Source organism: Rana temporaria, chromosome 3 (assembly GCF_905171775.1).
Source record: "Rana temporaria chromosome 3, aRanTem1.1, whole genome shotgun sequence".
Lineage (NCBI taxonomy): Eukaryota > Metazoa > Chordata > Amphibia > Anura > Ranidae > Rana > Rana temporaria.
Genome location: NC_053491.1, coordinates 414,159,470 through 414,183,286, shown reverse-complemented (window position 1 = coordinate 414,183,286; position 23,817 = coordinate 414,159,470). Strand labels below are relative to the sequence as shown.

Sequence of the window (23,817 nt, the reverse complement as noted above, 5' to 3'; positions counted from 1 at the left end):
CCATCTACAAACACTGGTTCATCAGTCTGCTCTGCTTCTCTGTGAAACAGAGGAGAATTGGAATCCTGGACTTCACATGAACACTCATGTTCCAATCCATTATATTCCATCAATTGAGGGAGTACATATTTGGCATTATGTTCAATCTGGATCTGTTTAGGTGATAAAGCCAACAACCATTGTGAAAATCTTTGATTGGAAACACCTTGAATATTTTTCTCAAGGAGAAATTTCAAAGTGGAATGTGGAGTAGTGAACTCCTACCAATTGTTTTACACATGTGTCAAAACCTCTCTCAACTGGGGTTAAAAGTCTGGAGAAATATCCCAAAATCCTCCAATTTCCTCCTTGTAATTGAAGTAACACTGAAGAAATTGCATTTTCAGATGTATGCACCTGCAAAGCAAATGGTGCTTGCCTTTCTACTGTTGCTAGGGCTGGTGCAGTTTGCAAGTCTTTTTTCAAAGATTCAAAATCTCTTTGCTGTACTTCTGTCTAAGGACCAAAACCATTTTCCTCATTGGTCTTTAGAAGATTGTACAGACTTTTTGCTTTCTCCGCAAATGACTCAATGTACTCTCTGGAAAAATTCACTAATCCTAGGAATTGTCTCAGAGCTTTAAATGTGGTTGGTACGGGAAGTGCAGCAATAGCATTAACCCTTTCTTGCAAAGGTTGTCGTTTACCCGGACTGATCTGTATACCGAGAAACTTAACCTCGTGTTTCATGAGCTGAACTTTACGAGTATTCAGCTTGAGACCTGCATCATGCAGCAGATCAAACAATTCCGCTAGAAGGGTCAAATGCTCTGCTTCATTTTCCAAAAAAAGCAAGACGTCATCTACATATTGCAAAATACAGTCTGGCCTAGAAAATTTTGATAAGACTTTCGCTAGCGCTTGATGGAATACACTAGGACTTAAGTGTAAGCCTTGAACAAGACGAGTGAAAGTATACTGCTGGTTTTTATAAATAGAATGCAAACTTGTATTGACAACTTTTGGCCAGAGCTATTGAAAAAAAAAACATTTGCAATATCAATCACTGAAAACACTTTAGCTTTTGCGTCAATTCGGGACATGATGTCAGGTGTTTCTGCGACTATCGGGGCACAATTTGGAGTGTATTTATTCAGCATTCTGAGGTCTACCAGAAGTCTGAAAGCACTAGGGTCATCTCGTTTAGGCACTACCCATAACGGATTGTTTGCTACAGAATTTGTTTTTCTGATAATACCCTGTTGCAAAAGTTCCTCTATGACAACAGATACTGGTTCAATAGACTCTGGGGGCAATTTGTATTGCTTCTGGGCTGGTGGGTCCCGCCCTTGCACATCAACTTCTATGCCTTTGAATAAACCTGCCTCGTTTTTCCCTTGGCTCCACAGATTTTTGTATGATTTGACCAATTGTTCCAGATCTTGATTGTCACCAATATCTGGCCATTTATGGTCTTCAGCAACCACTTCTGCCAAACAGATGCTGCCGACTTCACAGTAATCTGCTGGGTCAATTACCACAGGCTTACGATTAATGGAAGCTATCCAGATAACACCATTACCTAGATCAATTATCCAGCCTCTTTGTTGAATGATATCTGTTCCAATTATATTCTCTGCACCTTGAGAATACCAGATATCGATCTCGGTATCCAAATGTCCAGGAATTTCAAACAAAACCTTTTTACACTTTGAAGCTTTAGAACTACCTGATCCATTAAATCCAACAACTGTACAAATTGCTGCATCTGATGAAATAGGTAATTTTACACCTGTAATCGATACCTCGGCTCCCGTATCACATAGGAAACTGAGTTTTTGTCCATTTAATTTTGCTTTGATATAAGGACGTCCACATTTATCTAGACTTATTGGTGCAACATATTCTAGATAATGAGACTTTATTTCCTTTCTATTCTGTAGTCATGGGGTAGGCAATAATGGGTTTGAATCACCAGTGGCTGAGTGGGAGTATTTTTCATTCATGCCACCGCTGATTGACAATTCTCTGATTTGCTTTATCAGAGGAGCATAGGGAGAAGAAGATTGAGTTATATTTGGACGAGGAGGAGCAGAAGGTTCAAGAGCTATAAGTCCATTCTCTTTACCTATATGTCTTGAATCTTTCGTCTGCATATCTCTTAAGAATTGTTTACATTGATTACGTGCATGACCTGGTCTCTGGCAATAATACACGTGATGGCCTCTCTCTGTCTCCCTTGCTTCCACCTGTCATAGCTATTAGGAGCTGTCCAGCTTGTTTTGGCTGGAGTCTGACTATTCTGTTTTAAAGTGTCTTTTTGAATCAAAGCGATCTTAGATTTAAGATTGCCCTGTCTCATTTGTCTTCTAACTTTATCAATGAAACTTGCAGCTTCTGATAAAGATTATTTTTCTTGTGCAATAGCTAATGAAGTTGAATCAAGATATTTACATTTCTTTGTAAATGCTCTAATAATCCCTGAATCGCTTTCATCATCTATTCCCAAAACCATCTTGTATGCTTTTGAGAATTTATGCATGAAATCAAATGGATTTTCTGTAACTGAAGTTTGAAGGGAGTCTAATATTTCAATAGACGGTACCTCTTCACCTGTTGTGCATAATAACAATTGTCGTAGTCTGTCTGAATTGTCACTGTGTATCTCCTGTCCAACGTCATCAATAGTAGGTGACTTTGTTAGTCGGCGTGCATAATGTGCAGGTAACCAAAGATAAAATATATGATTACGCTGTTCGTCTTTAAGGTCGTATCTGTCAGTGTAGGACTCAAATATATCTGCGTTATGAAAAGCGTCCGCTCTTAAATCATAAGCAGGGATGTCTTTTAAAACTTTAATTAACTGGTCATGTATTTGTAATTTTAGTTTTGCTGCACGGTCAAGCAATTTTCTCTTTCTAATTTCTGTTTCATCCTCAGCGGCATTATCGTTTATTTCTGAATTATCAGGAATATAGGAAGGCTGAGGCTTTGATGTAGAGCCCTTTTTCTTTTTGTCATCTGTAGATAACACAGCAATCTGTGTCAATCTACTGTCATTCTTGAGTTTTTCCAAAAGATTTGTTTTGGAGTCAATCTGTTGCTCAAGATTCTCTATGTAATTGCAAAAAAGCTCACAATTTGGACAATCAATAGAATCTTGAGACACATTTACATGTTTCCCTGTGTTCTGTAATGTGTTACATTCTATCTGTTCTAAAGTACACACATTTTTAGCAGGTAAATCAACATTAATAATCATTTTGTTAAATATTCTTACCAACTTTAAAATGTTAGCTATCTTTTTACGCTGTTTATACATAGTAAACCTTGATTTCTCAATCTGAACATTGGCATCTAAGCATGCTCTGTACATATAAGACCAAAGATGACTGTCATTTGGACAAGAAGACACATCTTTAAATTCTAGCTTACTGTCTCTAACTAATTCATCAATAAAATTCATCTTTGTTTGTTTTTTTTCACTCACCGTTAGTAGGAATTTCACGTCTTAGCCGGCTCGGTTCCTTGGACCTTTTGTCCTTGTAGGATGAAGCGCAAACGTCCTTTCTAGATTCTATAATCTGAGTTTTCCTGCGGCTTGAGAAACTGATGAATGGGTCTTTCCCCCCTTGTGGCAAGGTGTCAGGAAAAACGATTAATTATGGGCTGGACTCGCCATTCTGTAAGAGTGCTATTTTAGACACGTATTATAGCCCCTTTTATCAGGACGTTTCGTTCAAAAGTTCAAATAGCCGGGCTTACTCAAAGTATGAGTTTTATTAGCATCTCACTTGGCATCAGTTTGTAAATACAAAGCGAACTCACAACTCCACCCATAACTCTGTCATGTTCAACTTTAGAAATAGAATGTAAAATTTCATCCCCATATCTGAGAGCTGACCTACTGATTTGATTGACAGCAACATATAACAGTTTTCTATTAAAAACCATTGGGTTGACCTTCTGTTAAATGCCAAATTCTTACATAAGATATGTCTTTAAGATTCAGAAGTTCTATACCAAACTTACAAATGCATAATCAACTCATAATTGAATACATATATATATATAAGCATAAATATATCACTTCACGCAAACTCTAGATAATTAAACAAAGAATATCAAAAAGTAGTTTTAACTTTAAAACATATGAAAACAGTATTTCTGGTTTTTACTCTATGACATATGAACTCTGTGAGTAACTCTGTGAGTATTCTTATCCGTGAACCTAGTGACCTCCTGAACCCATGTCAATCTTGGACATCTTTGACAGCTGGACCAAAATCCATGCATACGCCTAACCTATTTCAAGATCTGTCTTTTGCTAGGCCGAGTTAAAAGAGGTCTCAAACCTTCAAACTAGAGATCTTGATAAAAAGCCAAATTAATGTAATTATTTAACAACAACCACTAAAATAAAAACTTCAAGCACACTCTGCATCCAAAAAACGCAGCATTCATTGGTAAAAATAGACTGTGTGGCAATACCCCGACATGTTTCGTTATAAAAACTTATTCATGGGACTAACCACACAGTCTCTGATGGTTACCTTATATCTGATGTAGTCAGATCAATCAGCCTATCCTCACTGGGCGATTCGCCACTTCCTCCATAGCTATGGGCGGAAGTGATCCATGTTCACAAGCCAGTATGGGCAGAAAGCATAACCTGTTGTCACTGGCTGGTCTAGGAATCAATCAGCCAGTGCTACAGGCGTGGCATGCGTTCAAAGTACAACCGGGACTCTGAGGATTTTAAAAATAATAAAATCTACGCATGGCAGAGTAATACTGGCTCTAAAGGAGATCCAGTAAATGACACAACAGAACAACAGCAGTCTAAAACGAGTGTTGCTGCCCTAAAGAAAGATTCAGGAAAACCTAAAGGTCCTTTGAAAAAAGCTGACCATAGGGAAGGAAACCACCCACGTAACAACTTACCGCAAGGTGCTAAGGGTGGACATCCTGAACCATACTATGAGTCACCCGGACCATCGCGCGATAATAGGGAGAATGGACAACATAGTGGCTACTACCAGTCCCCTCGGCCACAACAACACTATGGTGTCATAGATCAATCCCATTATTATCCCCAGCAGGATTACCATCAATGGTACCAATACCCTCCATCTGATCAATATCATCATCAACCCCAGTCTTCTTCTTTTTTAGGACAGAGAGGGAGGGGGGGGAGAGGGGGGACTCCGAAGAGGAATCTACAACCAATGAACAGAGGGGGGGAGAAGATTGGCCCACCTTGCCTGATGAACAGAGCTGGGGAATACCTGCAAAGAGAAGAAGGGGGTGCAGGGCTGGAAGACGCAAGCAATCCGAAAAAAAGAGCGAGGAAAACATAGGAGCTGGTATCTACAATTTAAGTCGGGTGACATTGAGTGCAAAAGAACTCAATGTGCTGAATACAGGCTTAAAATGTGCCCCTAGAAAGGCCATGAATAAGTTTAACATCTACATTGACACCCACAAATTCATCAGAACATTAAATTTGAAAAAATACTTTCTGAGCCACCCAGTCGAATCAACAATGAGGAGTACTATTGCCAATAGAAACATAGACAGCGGGTTGAAAAACAAATCGCTTTTCAACCCCCAAAATTCCAACAACCACTACATTGAAGTCTTCAAACAGCTTGTGCTAAAAGACATAGAAGATCTACCACAGAAAAAAGATATCAACCCTGAGTACATCAGGGAAGGTATTAAGCTATTGGAAGACAAAAAAAACTTAATTATCCGCCCTGCTGACAAGGGGGGCGGAGTAGTAGTGATGGACAAAGACTATTACCATGACCAATTGTCCAAATTGTTGGAAGATCGAACCACCTATAAGAGGTTGAATTCTGACCCCACAGAAGCATACAAAGCACAACTGGATTCCTTAATACAATGAGGTTTCCAGACCAATGCCCTGAATATGAAAGAGAAAGCATATTTGGCTCCTTCTGTGTGTAGAGTTCCGGTAATCTACAGTTTACCGAAGATACACAAACATGCAACTCTGCCACCGGCCCGTCCAATAGTGAACGGCATTGGATCCGTCACGGCAAGGTTGGGTGAATACTTGGACAAATTCCTCCAACCTAGTGTGCGTGAAACCAAAGCATACTTAAAGGATACAGCTGACTTGCTTGTATCCCTGGAGGATATAAGAATCAATCCAGGTACTGAAACATTCCTTGTAACGGCGGATGTCGCCTCACTTTATACTATAATAAAGCAGCTTTGGCACTCAATTGGGCATTGAGTAGGAGGGAGGAGATCCCGTTTACACAAAAAAGATTTTTGGGCCAAGCCCTCGATTTTTGTATGTCCCACAATTATTTTTGGTTCGATGGTTTCTTTTTTTCCCAACAGGTTGGCGTGGCTATGGGAGCTAAATATGCCCCTAGCCTCGCCAACCTGTTTATGGCGGAGTGGGAGGACAAAAGTATCTTCAGAGAACAAAGATCTCAACTCATCTTCTATCGGAGATATATTGACGACATCTTTCTGATCTGGCAGGGATCGGAAACAGATCTCAAAACATTCCTGGAAGTTCTGAACAACAACATGAACAACATTAAACTGGAATATGTGATCAGCGCGTGTTCAGTTAACTTCTTGGATTTAACTATATAAAGATGTAATGACAGGTTGAAAACAAAGGTGTTTTTTAAAAGCACTGATCGAAATAGTTACCTATCGATCAGAAGCGGGCACCACCCCGCTTGGATAAAAAATATCCCCAAAGGGCAATTCCTTCGGGTACGCCGCAACTGCACCAATAACTTAGATTATTTTGAGCAGGCGAACGTTCTGAAGAATAGGTTTGCCCAAAAGGGTTATGATGAGATCAACCTGGAGTCAATGATTCAAGAGATCGCAGAGAAGCCAAGAGAAGATTGTTTTAAGAAGAAAACAGAAGAACCTCCCACAAATGAACATCAGTGGAGCTTCCTAATGGGCTTCCATGTCCAATATAAGGAAATTGAAACCATATACAAGAAACATTGTCACATCCTCAGTAGAGACAGACATCTGGGTGGAGTGATTCCTCAGCAGCCGCGTTTCATATATAGACGTGCGCCAAATTTTGGTGATAAAGTGGTCCGCAAAATATTGGATCCACCTGATCGCCAATTGAAAATTGACCTAAAAGGATTCTTTCCATGCAGAAGGTGCATTTGCTGTCGCACGGTGAAAGTACACAACAAAGGAATCAACAAAGTCACCAGCTCCGACGGCACAACGTTTGACATCAAAGAATTTAGTACATACAATTCGTCATACGTTGTGTATTTGCTATGGTGTCCATGTGGGTTATTGTACGTTGGGAGGACGAAAAGACTTCTAAGAATCCGCATATCAGAACACCTAGCAAATATTAAAAAAGGCTTTGAGGAACATAGCGTTTCAATGCACTTCAAAAAGGTACACAACCAGGACCCCACTCTTGCCCAATTCTGTGGTATAGACGTTGTTTACCCATCTTGGAGGGGGTCACAACGCGAAACTCACTGGATATTCTCGCTAAAATGTCTTTTTCCACGGGGGTTGAATATAGAGGTAGACTTGAACTGCTTTATCAATAATTCTTAGACAGCTACCTTTATTGTTCCCTCCGTGGGTTAACATTACCCTCTCTAGCATCTTTATAGTATTTTTACTACATTTATTGTTCTGATATTTTGATAATAAGTAATTCCTTCTCCATTGGTGTTGTCATTGGTGATCATCTGTAATCAGCTGAGTGATCACTGACTCACCACTTTTTTATAGTCCCATTTTTAGACTGAATTCATTTATTTTTATTTTTATTGCATTTTTTATACATTTTAAATATATTTCGATTATGTATATTTAATTATTCACATGATTTTCGCAATCAGTTTTGGATAATATTGTGTACCAATGCAGTTTGATATTAATATTAATTTTAATTGATTATTGTCTTCATCCAGCAACAAATGTTTTTATATATGCAGATGTTGTCATACTCCAGTGTATGATTAATACATATTAGCTGTTGATTGAATTAGGAACTGTTGTGAGGCTATTAAATGCAGTCACAATGTAATAATTGCGCTGTAGATGTGATTCGTGGTCACGGGGACACCCGGAAATCGGCACATTTTTTTCTATGCCTGCCGCCCACGTCTGCCTATACAACAGCTGATTCGCTCCTGTTGAAATGCTAGCAGCCATCCACTGCGGGGAGCCTATCACGAGCAGCGTCCGCTTGACCTATTAGGTCGGCTTGACGCTGTGGCTGATGGGTAACACAGTCAGCCAATGGAGGAGGCGCTGGCTTCCTCTTAGCTTTGGCTGCACAGGCGTTCTATGCCCGCCCATTGCTGTGGGCGGAGCGGGGCGCGCTGTGTAACATATGATAGGCTTAGATTGCTGCAGTGGAGAGGCGTGATTGACATCCTCTCTCGCCTATCAGCAGCTGTGAACGCATGCCACGCCTGTAGCACTGGCTGATTGATTCCTAGACCAGCCAGTGACAACAGGTTATGCTTTCTGCCCATACTGGCTTGTGAACATGGATCACTACACCTATATCTGATAAGGCTTTTTGTGCCAAAACACGAGGGTGTGAGGCATACCTATCCGGTGAGTGTCCATTTGATGGGGGAGGAGTCACAGAGCACTGTCGGGTGTGGTGAAAGTTTTTGAAAAGTTGAAGATCTTTGGATCCTTAAACACATGAACTTTTTTTTGGTCACGTTCTGAACTATTTTTAAAGACTGTTCTTTTGCACTTGTAGTGCGTTCACTTCACGTTTAGTCAATCACGGGTGTTTATTATTACAGTCACAGTTTAGTGTTTATTTCTCAACTGGGTATATTTTTGCTAATTATCAATATATATCATTATATATGGGTTGTAATAATTTTTTTCACATTTAGTCAAATATGCACAGATATTTGTTAGCGCTGTTTTAATTTGTTGACACCCCTTAGGGAGTGTGATCATCTTATATATTTTTTCTGTTCACATATTTTTTAAACAGCAGCTAGGCATCATTCACTCCTCCACAGGCGCAACGGTGGGCGGCTATTAGGGCGCATTCTATAGATCACCCATTTTCTTTATTAACAACATGTATATTATCAGGCTTATGTGGTAAGACAGTGTAATGAATGAGCCTTGGCGCTTTGACTCATGGCTGGCAGAATCATGGTGGTAATTCTTGACCAATCTCTCAACAAATAATTCAGGGAATGCTATTGGCTGTCTTTAATAAAAAAGAGGACAAGAGAGGTCTAGTTTTTAACGAGGGACTCAGATTGAGATTATTATTGCACATGATTGGATGATAAAATCAGCAGAGCTTCCCTTCATTTAAGATCTATCTCTCAGATTTACAGCGACTGCGCTTCCAAGTGCAATTTCAAGTGCACTTTGCACTTGTAGTGCAAAGTGGATTTGCCTTTCGTAAATAACCCTCATTGTGTATGTTGTTATGCCTATGCTTCCTTACAGTCAGCGGTGATGACAAAGTGCAGTAATCCAAATATCTAACCAAGTTTTAGATTATTGAGGTGATGACATTAATCCCTTGGCATTGACCCCTCCCAGCTCCTTAAAACTTCTAAAAACGGGAAGGCGGAGACGAGCATTTGGGTCACGTGACCGCTGTGATTGGCTGTCACAGCGTTCACATGATCGGAAAGCATCTGATCGCAAAGTATGCATTGGGAGCTTACCTATCCCAGGTGGCTACCATGCTGGGAGTGTGCAGGGAGCGCTCTGTCATCACCGCAAGTAGTTTACACCGGGCTGCATACATGAAGCCGCTCAGTGTTAAGGCCCACCGACCGAGAGACTGCATATATGCGTACTATTGGCGCTAAGGAGTTAAAAAATAAAATCTCATTGGTCACTGTGGGTTCCTTTCCATTTGAGGTTTCTCTATGCTTATTAACCACTTCATTACTGGGCACTTAAACCCCCTTCCTGCCCAGACCAATTTTCAGCTTTCAGTGCTGATGCATTTTGAATGACAATTGCGTGGTCATACAACACAGTACCCAAATTATATTTTTATCATTTTTTTCCCACAAATAGAGCTTTCTTTAGGTGGTATTTGATCATCTCTGCGATTTTTATTTTTTGCGCTATAAACAAAAAAACGTATAAACCAAAAAACGTTTTGTTATAATAATATCCCAATTTTTTCCTCGGTTTAGGCCGATACGTATTCTTCTACATATTTTTGTTAAAAAAAATCGCAATAAGCGTATATTGATTGGTTATAAGTTATAGCGTCTACAAAATAGGGGATAGATTTATGATTTATTTTTAATTTTTTACTAGTAATGGCGGCGATCTGCAATTTTTTTGTCAGGCCTGCGATATTGCGGCGGACATATCGGACACTTTTGACACAATTTTGGGACCATTCACATTTATACAGCGATCAGTGCTATAAAATGCAATAATTACTGTATAAATGTGACTGGCAGGGAAGGGGTTAACACTAGGGGGTGAGGAAGGGGTTAAATGTATTCCCTGGGTGTGTTCTAACTGTGTGTGGAGGGGGACTGACTGAGGGAGGTGACCGATGCTGGATCCCTATGTACAAGGGACACAGCATCGGTCTCCTCTCTCCCTGACAGGACGTGGAGCTCTGTGTTTACACACAGTGCTCCACATCCCTGCTGTCACCGCCGATCGCGGGTATCTGGCGGACATCGCGGCTGCCAGGCACGCGCATCGGCACCTCAGCGATGCGCCGGGCACAGTGTTTCCCCGCTGCGCGACCCTTGCGGCGCACGCGGGGAATGCACATAAAAGGACATCCACCCGGCAGCTGACACCCGTAATCACATAGGGACCCATGTATGTCCCGTTTTCATCCCCAAAGGACAGATGAAAATGCGGACATACGGTCCGTACGTGTGAAAGGGGCCTTTGGTGAGAGAAGTCACTGGTAGTTCTGTGTATAAGAATCTACACTATATATTTCTATTTATCAGCACAGCCACGTCTCTTAGGGGAGGGGGGGACAAACTGAAAATGGACCATTTTTGCCAGCAGAAGGAAAGTTCATGTGCACATGTTGTAAAAACTAAAAGAGGTAGGAAAAAAAGATTAGCGGATATGTGACTAATGTGATATGTACAAGTTCAGTGGTGTCATAACTGCAGATCGAGGGCCAGAAGTGGCCCTTTGCTTGCCTTCTTCCGGCCCCTGGGGCACTTTTCCTCCCACTGATACAAGACACTGGGCCAAATTCTCAAAAAGCTGTGCAAATTTAGTATTACCTAACTTATGTCATTTAAGTTACGGCGCCCTAAGTTGGTGTCGTAAGTGCCGTATCCACAGCGCATTTGCGCACAAAATTGCGCCATCCGTAACCTAAATTCCGAGGCATAAGGCGTGGTTATGGCAAGTGGGAAGGAAGTGGGCGTGCTTCATTGTAATGAGCCGTGACCCCATGCAAATGAAGGGCCGGCCGTACTGCGCATGCGCGCACGAATCTGGACCTCACTGGGCATGTGCAGAACTTTGCTCATCGCAATCAGTGAGATAGGTAAAAGGCCAAGCGTACTTAGTTTGAGGATCGCCCTGTGTCTAAATAGCCCCAGTCAAACACACTTCCCTTGCAAAAGTATTTCCCTGTGTTCCCTTCCTAAAGCAAGTTGCTTCTGCTTTGAACGTTTGTCAGTGTTTGTTGGTAAGATTTGTTTGTGAGAAAAGTTGTTGAGGAGTTGTAGAGTCTAGTTGGTGTTTGTTTTTGATAATTTGTTATTTGTTTTGATTTTTTGCCTGTTTGTTTTTGATAAGTGTTTGTTTTTTGGTGTGTGATTGTTTTTTCTTTCCCTTTTTTGCCTGTTTGTTTTTGAATTTATAGTAGCTGTCTGTTTGTGTTTTTTTTTCTTTGTTGTGTGTGTATTGTTGATTGTTTTTTGGGTGAGTTTCCTGTTGCTGGGTGGTGTCTGTGATGGCCACCAAGCGCAGGAAGCTAAATTTTACAGTGGCAGAGAAGCATATTCTTGCTCAGGGCATCATAAAATATGGGCGTTTTCTCCATGGCCCTGAGAGCCACAACACCACCCCGGCCAGGAGGAAGGAGATCCTTAAAAAGATCACCGATCAGATCAATGCGACTGGGGGGGGGAGACCAGGACCATCGCTGGAATCCAAAAAAAATAAACGATTTGAAGAGCGTGTCCCGGAACAAGCTGGCAACGCTGCATGCCCATACCAGGGGCACTGGAGGAGGGGGACCCTGCCCAGTCAGGATGAGTGAGGAGGAATGGGCAGTGGCCCAGTGTTTCCACCCACAGCAGGTGGTGGGCCTGCCTGGCTTTGACTCTGAGGCTCCTGTAAGGACAGGTACGTTTTTTATTTTTTCTTTCTGGTGATTAGCATGTGTGGGTGGGGGAAGGGAAGATGTGCCAAGTGTGTGGATCCACCAACCTGTGATTGTTTTGTGTCCTCCCCAGATGGCCAGGAGGTGGCAGCCCCATCAGCCCAGGAGGTTGCTGGGTCATCAGCCCAGGAGGTTGCTGGGTCATCAGCCCAGGAGGTGGCAGCCCCATCAGCCCAGGAGGTGGCAGCCCCATCAGCCCAGGAGGTGGCAGCCCCATCAGGGCAGGAGGTGGCAGCCCCATCAGGGCAGGAGGTGGCAGCCCCATCAGGGCAGGCTGCTGCACCACCCCCAAGACAGGCTGATGCTGAGTCACAAGAAGGGCAGGATTCGCCATGGGAGGGGAGTGCCCACAACTCCCCTAATTTGGATGTTGAGTGGGAGGAGGATGAGGGGGAGGAAGATGAAAATATTGTTATTGGCCAGCAAATCCTGATGGGCCAAGATAGGACCTTTGAGTCTTCCCCTGAGGGTACCCCAGAGGCTCCCAGCAGTCAGGCCACCATCAGGGGTGGCCCCTCCCAAACCTCCTCCAACATGCAGCAGCACCCATGGGTCACTCCAACCCCTCCTCCAAGGCCACAAGCCTCAGGGGCAAGTAGGAGGCCGACCCCGGAAACCAGGGGGGGGTTTGAGCGTCTGCCGGTCAGTCTGCTGAGGGACAATGCCCGGCAGACCCGCAGTCTGGGTGAAATTAAAAAACCAATGACCAAGGTGGAGCACAGCCTGGGTTTAATGAGGGATTCACTGGGTGATGTGGCCACCAACTCAGTGGGGGTCATCACCTGTTTGTGGGACCTGAAGAACGCCACAACAGGCGTGGCCCAGGAGGTGACTGCCCTGACCCAGGCTGTGCAGGCCAATACCCGGGCTGTGCAGGCCAATACCCGGGCTGGCCAGGCTAATACGGCTGACATCACTGCCTGTCTGACAAGGATAGCCATGGCCTTGGAGGGCAGGCCAGCAGGAGGACAGACACCAGGGGAGGCTCCTTCTTCCCCTGCACAGCCCCCCCCCCGTGAAGATACTCCCTCCCCTGCACAGACCCCCCCCCGTGAAGATACTCCCTCCCCTGCACAGACCCCCCCCCCATGAAGATACTCCCTCCCCTGCACAGACCCCCCTGTGAAGATCCCCCAGTTGGCCGTGGCTGTGCCCGTGCCCGTGGTCAGCCCAGAAGGAGCACTCGGCAACATCACTAAGTTGCAGGGGTACTTTTGTTTTTTTTTGTTTTCATTTTTTTTATTATACTGTACTTATGATTTGGTTTATGTGTGTGAATGATGTGTGAATGTGGGGGGGTGGCATTCCTGATAACATAAGGGTGTCACCCTCAGTTTTGGTGGAGTAGGGATCCCCAGGACCAGGGAGAAGTGTTCCCAGGTTCCTGAATGGTGTATGAATGCACAGTGACATAATTGGAGCCGTGGCGGGGCGTTACTGCTCCCAAGTACCAAAGGGGAGGGGTACTTGGATCTAATCCAATTTGATGTGCATGTGATGTGTCTGTGTTAGGGACCACAGTGGCGTGCATTCATGCATTCTCATTGTGAGATAATTAATGTGCGTTTTGTGTAAAAAAAGACATTCTCATTGTCATATAAGTAATGTGCATTTTATGTGCAAAGTAAATGTTTAAAGGTCACATAATCTCTGTGAGTTTTTGTTGTCAAACCAAAAAAAAAAAGATAATTAAGGTCCATTTACTGGGAAAAGATGCCTTCAGCCAGTTGTCTCCTTATTGCCTGGCCCTCAGCAGACCGGGTAGAGGTGGTTGGGGGGGGATTGCCTGGGTGGGGGGTCAGGTCAGGACATATCTCAACATGCAGGCCCCTTCTCTGAGCAAAATTATGGATGATGCAACATGCCCCAATAATTTGACAGACAAAGTCTGGGGAATACAAGAGTGTACCCCCAGTCTTGTCAAGGCATCTGAATCTGGACTTGAGAAGGCCAAATGTCCGCTCTACTATTGACCGGGTGTGGATGTGCACCTCGTTGAATTTGCGTTCTCCGGGTGTTTGGGGGTTCCTAAAAGGGGTCATGAGATGGGGTCCCAACGCATATCCAGAGTCACCTGTAAGGGAAAAGACAGGAGGATATTAGTCATGCATGTGCCCCTTGTGATGTCTGCATCATGGGGGGGGCATACCTGACACCAATGTTACTCACCAATCAGCCAGCTGTCTCCATAAACGTTCATCTCCAAGTCTTGGTAGATCTTGGTCTGCCGTAGAATAAAACTGTCGTGGCACGACCCTGGAAACTTGGCACAAACCTGCCAGATGAGGCCATGGGCATCTACAATCATCTGGACGTTGATGGAATGCCACCCTTTTCTGTTTCTGAACAGGTGCTCGGTTTCATGGGGGGGCTGTAGTGCCACATGGGTGCAGTCTATCGCCCCGATGGTCCTTGGGAAGCCAGCAATGCTGTAAAAGTCAGTCATGGCTTGCAGACGCTGCTCCTCCTGGGTGGGCTTGACAAATTGGTTGGTCATGCGCCGCAGTATGGCAGGGACCACCTGATGGACACATCGGCTCATTGTCGACTGCACCATCCCAGCCAGACCTCCAGATGCACGCTGGAATGAGCCTGTAGCTAAAAAATGGAGGGTTGCCATAACTTTATGTAGAGGTGGCAGGGCATGGGAGCGTCTGGTTGGGGTGATAAGATCCTCCTGAAGTAGTTGGGTGAGCTCCAGGATGGCTTCCCTATCAAACCTGAAGTTGCCATACACTTCATAATCTGGCATTTGAAACAGATCACGCCGTGGCCGATAAACTCTCTCCTGTGCCCTCCTCCTCCTCCTCTGTGCCCTCCTCCTCCTTTGTGCCTGTAAGGTGGCAAGTGCCGTCAGAATCATTGATGTTCCAGGCATTTTTCCAGACAGATCCTTCACAAATATAGCTGTAGTCACTACCTTCAGCAAACCCTTCCACGGCATGTGTAAAATTAGGGCTGCTTTTATAATGTGTAAATTTACACAGGGAAACTAACAGGTGCGCACAGGGCGGAAAATACGGCGCACACACTTAATTTTGTGGATCGCCCTAACGCCCTCATTTGCATCTTTGCCTATCAAAAACAGCGGCGAGACTAGCGTAATTTGCGCCCGGGGATGTGCAGGTGTAACTATTTTAGGTAGGACGGAAAATCCGGAAATCTAGGCTTAACTCGTTTTGAAGATCGGGCGCAAAGATACGCGCCGTGTAAATTTAGAAAACTTTAGTTAAGTCCGCGTATCTCTTTTGAGAATTTGGCCCACTGTTCCTCCCACTGACACCAACAATGGGACACTATTCTTCCCACTAACGCCAATGATGGGGTAATATTCCTCCCACTGACACCAACAATGGGACACTATTCTTCCCACTAACGCCAATGATGGGGTAATATTCCTCCCACTGACACCAACAATGGGACACTATTCTTCCCACTAACGTCAATGATGGGGTGATATTCCTCCCACTGACACCAACAATGGAGCAATATTCCTTCCACTGACACCATTTATGGGGAACTATGTTTCCCACTGTCACCAACAATGGTGGCACTATCCCTCAAATTGAAACCAACCATGGGCACTGTTCCTCCCTGCAATGTTTACTCCCACTGACGCCAGGACAATTTCTACCCCCAACAATCACAGTCCGGCCCCACTAAAGTCTGGCCCTTTGTTTAGAAAGTTTGGAGACCCCTGCTCTACACTCACTACTTTACATCTTAGTGAAGTGTAATTTCTTCAGTGTTGTCACATAAAAAGAGATAATAAAATATTTATAAAAATGTGAAGGGTGTACTTACTTTTGTGAGATACTGTATAATATATATATATATATATATATATATATATATATATATATATATATATATATATATATATATATATATACAGGGCTCAAAATGTCAAGCCCTGAGCTTCTATCCAGGCCTTAAGTGTTACTCGCCACCTGTTGCCTCACCTAACCCATACATTGCCCCGCCCCTAATTCTGCCCCTAAACACGCCCTTGTAGATTATCTCTTGGAATGACACCGTTAAATGTTTTATGCCGAATCAAGTTACACAATAAAATATATTACCAACAACAACTTTAACAAAATGGGACAGGGCACTGAGGCAGACCAGAGGGACATGGCATTGGGGGAAGACCAGAGGGACATGGCACTGGGGCAAACCAGAGGAATATGGCACTGGGGCAAACCAGAGGCATATGGCACTGGGGGGGGAAGACCAGAGGGACATGGCACTGGGGCAAACCAGAGGGACATGGCACTGGGGCAAACCAGAGGGATATGGCACTGGGGCAAACCAGAGGGACATGGACTTTTTTACTTCTGCAAATATTGCTCTCCCTCTTCTTATGTACAAGACTCCCTCCTCCTCCTCTGCCTTCTCTCTCTAGAACCAGGTCTTTTCCCCCATTCTCTTGCTGTCTCCTCTGCAACCCCCATCCATCCTCCTCTCTCTCCCTCTCCTATTCTACCCACTCTCATAATCAGGAGCCCCTGTTCCCCCTTTCATTCAGTCAGGCAGTGAGGAGAGGAGCTGCAGCACAGCGGGAGGGAGTACAATCCAGCACCAGGATTCACACACCTGCATGGCCAATGACACCACAACACAGCGCACACTGACACCGCACAGCATACTGCCGCTCTCTTGTCAGGGCAACTCTTGGTGAGCGCTGTGCTGCACTGCCTACCTGGGACACCCAGAGTGGTGATAATCGCAGTCCTCCAGCTCACTTGTTCCTTCCTTCCTGCTCTCTGCTCTCCAGCTACATATTTCAGGTTGGGAAGCCAGGCTCAGAGAGGTCATACTATCAGGTCCCATGGCTTAACGAGAATTGTAAGGAGAGCACCTGTGTACTGCTCTGCATGTGTGCGCCGTGCGGCTCACCAGACTACTTTTCCTGGGCACACACCTTTCCTCTTCTGCCGCCAATCGCAGCGTGGCTCTAAGTGTAGGCACAGATTGAACTGTTGGTCATGCAGAACTGTTATCACTCGCCCACAGCTTAAATCCACTCGCCAAATGCTAGCAGGGGAGTGGAAATTTTGAGGGCTGTAAATATATATATATATATATTTTTTTGTAGAGGTGACTCCTGTGTAATTTAGATATACAGGGAGTAACATTTGACAGCACCAATCGTGAACATAGTATTGTCAATGCTGACAGGAAGGAAAAAAAAATCACGCTCTGGGTTTTTGCCACAAAAGGGTAACAGTCACACTTCCTACCTGCCACATTCGTAGTTCTAGTACTTGGCCAGCACAGCACTGGTATTTGCAATCTGAACTGTTCAAGCGTGTAAAATAACCAAGTCTACCCTCTGGAATATTGTGACTGTATCATTTTTTCATCTTAATAAGAGCTGCTTTTATATATATAATATATACTCACGGAGTAGAACATTTTAGATATATGTCCCCTGACTTAGTACAGTATCCAAAGAACTCGCCATTTAAGTTGTAGCGAAAGCAGTAATCAGCACCTACAAGAACATCTGAAACAAATAGCAAGAAAGATAACAAAAGAGAATCCATGTAATGTTCCACTGTGCTTCTGTCCACAATCAAATCTCTTGTATTCAAGGACTAAAGTTATTCACAAATAACACTTGTAGCATTACCCCCGGAGGAGCTGCTGGATTTTTGGGCGGCACATTACCTCATGGCTCCTCCGAATTCCTAGGGGTGAGTGATGCGTATTTGCATAGAGAGAAGTAAAGGAAGGTGCTCTTTTCTGTGCTCTTTATTACCCAGCCGGGTAAAAACAATAAACTTGTGGTTAGGAAAGTAAAGTTGAAGAGAAGGGAGAACAGCAGATTCAGGCGTGATGATAGGGAAACAGTCCTGCTCCCGAGCGCAACACTTCTCTGCACCACTCCCGCCGCAGTGGGTTTAGCATCAGTGCCGATCCTGACCTCCCTGGGGTCCTAAGCAAAATGACATGGCTCATTAAAAATGAGAAGCGGGGGGCGCTGACGACAGTGACATGTCACATTAAAGAAAGTTGAGAAGTTGGGGGAGGGGGTGTTCTGCTGTCGGAAATGACATCTTACATTAAATTGAGACTTCTTGCCTCTTCTCCCATGCAGCCAGCGAGTTGAGAAGCAGGTTGAGGGGGCAAAAATGACTTCTTACCAGGCGGGGCCTCTAGTAATTTGGGGGACCCTTCCAGGCTTTGCGGGGCCCTAAGCGGCTTGCATAGTGAGCCTATAGGGCGGATCGGCCATGTTTAGCGTACCCGGACAGGCCTCTCTCACTGACCTGGCAGGCGGAGTATCACTCGGACAATTGTAGGATAAAGTCTCTGCCACCAGGCCCGGATTTACTCCCTTTGCCGCCCCAAGGCCGGGTCCTTCAATGCCGCCCCTCCCCCCCCACACACACCGCCATTCTTGTCCTTTATCGATGACTGCTACAATAGATCAATTAAAAACATATTTCCACACACGAGAACACTGAAAATAACTGGCTTTAATTGTACAGACTGAAAATACTCTGTAATACAGAAAATGCCTTTTAAAGATTATAGCAGTAAGAAACTCCCTAAATATTTTTAGTTCTAACTTTTTTCTTTTGGCAAACTCATCGATAATATCTTCGTAGGACATTATTTAAAAATGTAAAAGTTCTGACTCAATGGCTCAATCTGCCCTGAAACATTTGGAACTCTCCTCCTTTTGCCGTGGGCGTGGGCATGATTATGTAAAAATGTATGACCATGTGACTGGTCACACATTCCACCGCTGTTGCAATCTTTGATAGAACACCTTCCCCGCTCCGTTCTCTGCTCATCCTTGCCCCTCTTTTGCCTATGTTCTATCAATCCCTTGTATTGATAGAACACCAGCGTCAAGTCACCCATCAGCGGCTAGAAACAATAGCCAGCCTGATTTAGAATATTTTACATTTCATTAGCCAATAGCAGGCTGGCTATTGCACCCACCCATTGCCCGCTGTCAATCAGCAGAGGAGGACCTGAAGGTGAACATTTGCCTCCAGTTCCCTCCTCTGCTGATTGATAGCAAGCAGTGGTCAGGCACAATAGCCAGCCTACTATTGCAATTAAAAAGAAAACAATAACAGACTGGCTATTGCTCCAAGCCACTGCCAGCTGTGTTGACATTCAGCTGCCTCATCCAGTGACATGGAAAGGTGACACTAGGGGGCTAAAAGAACCTAGGGGGCTTATCAGAGCCCATCAATGCACCCTCACTAGTGCAGACAGTGCTCATCAGTGCTGACTGATCAGTGCCCATCAGCGCAGCCTCACCGGTGCCCATCAGCGCAGCCTCACCAATGCCCATCATAGCAGCCTCACTGGTGCCCATCAATGCAGCTTCATTGGTACCCATCAATGCAACCTCACCAGTGCTCATCAATGCAGCCTCACCAGTGCCCGACAATGCAGCCTCACCATTGCCTATCAATGCAGTCTCACCAGTGCAGCTTATCATTGGCCATCAGTGTGGACTGATCAGTGCCCATCAACGCAGCCTCACCAATGCCCATCATAGCAGCCTCACCAATGCCCATCATAGCAGCCTCACCAATGCCCATCAATGCAGCCTCATTGGTACCCATCAATGCAGCCTCATTGGTACCCATCAATGCAACCTCACCGGTGCCCATCAGCACAGCCTTTACCAGTGCCCGACAATGCAGTCTCATCATTGCCTATCAATGCAGCCTCACCAGTGCAGCTTATCAGTGCAGCTTATCATTGCGGCCTCATCAGTGTAGCATATCAGTGCTGCCTTATTAGTGTAGCATATCAGTGCTGCCTTATCAGGGCAGCTTAAGGCTACTTTCACACTGGGGCGCTTTGCAGGTGCTAGAATGCTAAAAATAGCGCCTGCCAAGTGCCCTGAAAGAGCCTCTCCTTTCACTCCAGTGTGAAAGCTGAAGGCTTTCACACTGGAGCGGTGCGCTGGCAGGACAGTAAAAAAAGTCCTGCAAGCCGCTTCTTTGAGGCGCTGTAGGAGCGGTGTATACACCGCTCCTAAAGGGCCCCATCCATTGAAATCAATGGGCAGCTCCGCCGAACCGCCAGCAAACAGGCGCTGGTGATTTGCGGGCGGTTTTAACCCTTTTTCGGCTGCTAGCGGGGGTTAAAAGCGTCCTGCTAGTGACCGAATAGCGCTGCAAAAACATCAGTAACGTTTTTTCACGCCGCTGATGCCTCCTTGTAAAAGTAGCCATAGGCCCCTTTCAGACGTGCAGACCGTATGTCCGCTTTTTCATCCATCCGTTTGCGGATGAAAAAGGGACATACATTGGTCCCTATGTGATTGCGGGTGTCAGCGGATAAATATCCGCTGACACCTGTAATCATCCGCCTACGCAAACATCTGATTTTGCAGACGGAAGAAAACCCTATTTTTTCTTCCGTCTGCGGATCGGATGAACACGGACACACGGTCCGTGTTCATCTGATCCCCCATAGGGGAGAGCGGAGAAAAGACAGGGCGGTCCCTGCACAGTGTGCGGAGACCGCCTTGTCATCCGACGGCTCAGCAGGGATTTACGGAGCGATCCCCGCTGAGCTTACGGACACACGGAGGCGGATCATTACTGATCCGCCCCGTGTGAAAGGGCCCTTAGAGTGCCGCCTAATCAGCGACAATGAGTGCAGCCTCAACCTCCTTAATGAGTTTAGATTGATTTCAGCATGCATGGAACACTTTGCACATGCTGAAATTAATACTTAGCCCTGGTTCACACTGGGTATGATTTGGAACGATTTGAGATGCGATTTGACATGTCAAATCGCATCTCAAATCGGCGGAATTTGCCGGCAATTGTCGGCAATGGCACTGTCCTAATCAGTGCGACGCCGCATCTGCGATTTCAAAAAGTAGTTCCTGTACTACTTTTTGCGATTTCGGGCCGCGATTTACATTAAATTGCGGCCGAAATCGCGGCAAATCGCGGCAAAATCGCGGCCGCGAAATCGCGGTAAAATCGCGCATTTTACCGCGATTTTGAATTCGCAGCAGTGTGAACCTAGGCAAACTCATTAAACAGACCACATTCCTTGAATGTTCCTTAACCACTTAAGCCCTGGACCAAAATGCAGCTAAAGGACCAGCCCCTTTTTGCAAATCGGGACTGCGTCGCTTTAACTGACAATTGCGCAATCATGCGACGTGGCTCCCAAACAAAATTGGCGTCCTTTTTTTCCCACAAATAGAGATTTCTTTTGGTGGTATTTGATCACCTCTGCGGTTTTTATTTTTTGCGCTATAAACAAAAATAGAGCGACAATTTTGAAAAAAATGCTATATTTTTTACTTTTTGCTATAATAAATATCCCCCAGTTTAGGCCGATACGTATTATTCTACATATTTTTGGTAAAAAAAAATGCAATAAGCGATTATCGGTTGGTTTGCGCAACATTTATAGCGTTTACAAAATAGGGGATAGTTTTATTGCATTTTTATTAATAATTTTTTTTTACTACCAATGGCGGCGATCAGCGTTTTTTTTCGTAAATGCGACATTATGGCGGACACTTCGGACAATTTTGACACATTTTTAGGACCATTGGGCCAAATCCTAAAAAAAACGGCCTAACTTAACTTTTCAGAGTTAAGTTACACTGCCGCAAATCTCCCAAGTTAGGTGCCGATCCTCAAAGCACTTACCTGGAAATTTGCGGCAGTGCAACTTAACTCCGTCCGGCGCAAGGCGTTCCTAATAAAAATGGGCGATTCCCATTTAAATTAGGCGCGCTCCCGCGCCGGACGTACTGCGCATGCCCGTGATGTCATTTTTCCCGACGTGCATCGCGCAAAATTACGTTACGCCGGGCTTTGTGGATTGCGACGGGACAATAAAGTTGCGACGGGTTAAAAAAAAGATACGGCCAAAAAAAAAATCTAATTTAAAAAAAAATTGCGGCGAACGAAAAAAAGGTCTGTTTTTACAAGGTGTAAACAGTTTACACCTTGTAAAAGCAGAACAAATTTTACGTATGCAAACGTAAACTTACGCAGAAAACACAAAGCTGAAAAGCTTTGTGGATCTCCGTAAGTCCTCATTTGCATACGCAAAGCGGCATTTCGATGCGAAATGCCCCCAGCGGCGGATGCGGTACTGCATCCTAAGATCTGACAGTGTAAGTGTCTTACAGATGTTGGATCTTCTGCCTATCTTTGGAAAACTGCTTCTGAGGATCAGTTCCAAAGATAGGCACAGGGATACGCAGGCTGAACAGCAGTTCCGCCCGCGTATCCCTTTTGAGGATTTGGCCCATTGTCATTTTCACAGCAAAAAATGCATTGTTTATTGTGGAAATGACAGTTGCAGTTTGGGAGTTAACCACAGGGGGCGCTGAAGGAGTTGTGTTTCACCTAGTGTGTGTTTACAACTGTAGGGGGGTGTGGCTGTAGGAGTGACGTCATCGATTGTGTATCCCTATAAAGGGGATGACACGATCGATGCAGCCGCCACAGTGAAGCACAGGGAAGCCGTATTTACACGCGGCTCTCCCCGTTCTTCAGCTCCGGGGACCGATCGCGGGACCCCAGCGGCGATCGGATCCGCCGGTCCCGCGGTCCCGGAGCTTCTGACCGGGTCACGGGAGAACGCCGCGGGCGCGCGCCCGCGACTGGGCAGATGTACAGGACGTACCGGTACGTACATCTTGCCCAGCCATGCCATTCTGCTGACGTATATATGAGGAAGGCGGTCGTTAAGTGGTTAATACGCAGATCATTTTTGCAATAAAGTAATCCATGCTGCAAACTCATTAAACAGTCTCCACCTTCAGTGAAATTTCATGTACTACAAACTTTGCAGAACATGAACTTTTACTGAAGGTGGAGACTGTTTAATAAGTTTGCAGCATGGATTACTTTATTGCAAAATCATGACCTGTATATTAATTTCCACACAAAAAAGTAATTTATTAAATTGTACCTGCCAGGAGGTTCCCCTCCTCCTGTCATCAGACAGACCCCTCCCGAGTACGATGCAGTAAACACAAGCCGCAGGGAGGAGGGTGGGCGGGGCTTAAGGCTCCCCCAGTCCAATTACAAGCAGCCAGTCAGTCATCGGCCGCTTATGGAGGCTTGAGCTGCTCCGCACAGTCCACACTAATCCCCCCCGGCCCCCCGCCAAGCACGCCGCCGCCCCCCTGCCCATACACAATGCTACTCTCGCAAGTACCGCTGTAGCAAGCCGGCTGCCGGGTGCTGCATTATGTGGGAGACAACCGTGGTGGGACTAGGTAAAGGCAGGTCGGGGGGGGGGGCGGCACCGCCCCTGCACTCAATGCCGCCCTGAGGCCTGGCCTCGGTGGCCTTGTCACGAATCCGGCCCTGTCTGCCACAGACCCTCCTTGGTGAGCTTGAACTTGAGGAAATAGTCTCTGCCACAGACCTCCCTCAATGAGCCTCAGAAAGACACCTCTGCCACAGGCCCTCTCTGGGTTAGAT

General features: G+C 45.1%; 1 protein-coding gene across 1 annotated transcript in view; it reads right to left on the bottom strand.

Moving 5' to 3' along the window:
- Positions 1-23,817, bottom strand: part of LOC120933091 (disintegrin and metalloproteinase domain-containing protein 28-like) — a 150,991-nt gene that overhangs the window by 55,755 nt on the left and 71,419 nt on the right. The window contains exon 3 of the mRNA XM_040346090.1: positions 17,771-17,873. Coding sequence (XP_040202024.1) covers positions 17,771-17,873 — 103 coding nt within the window. The remainder of the gene's footprint in view (positions 1-17,770; positions 17,874-23,817) is intronic.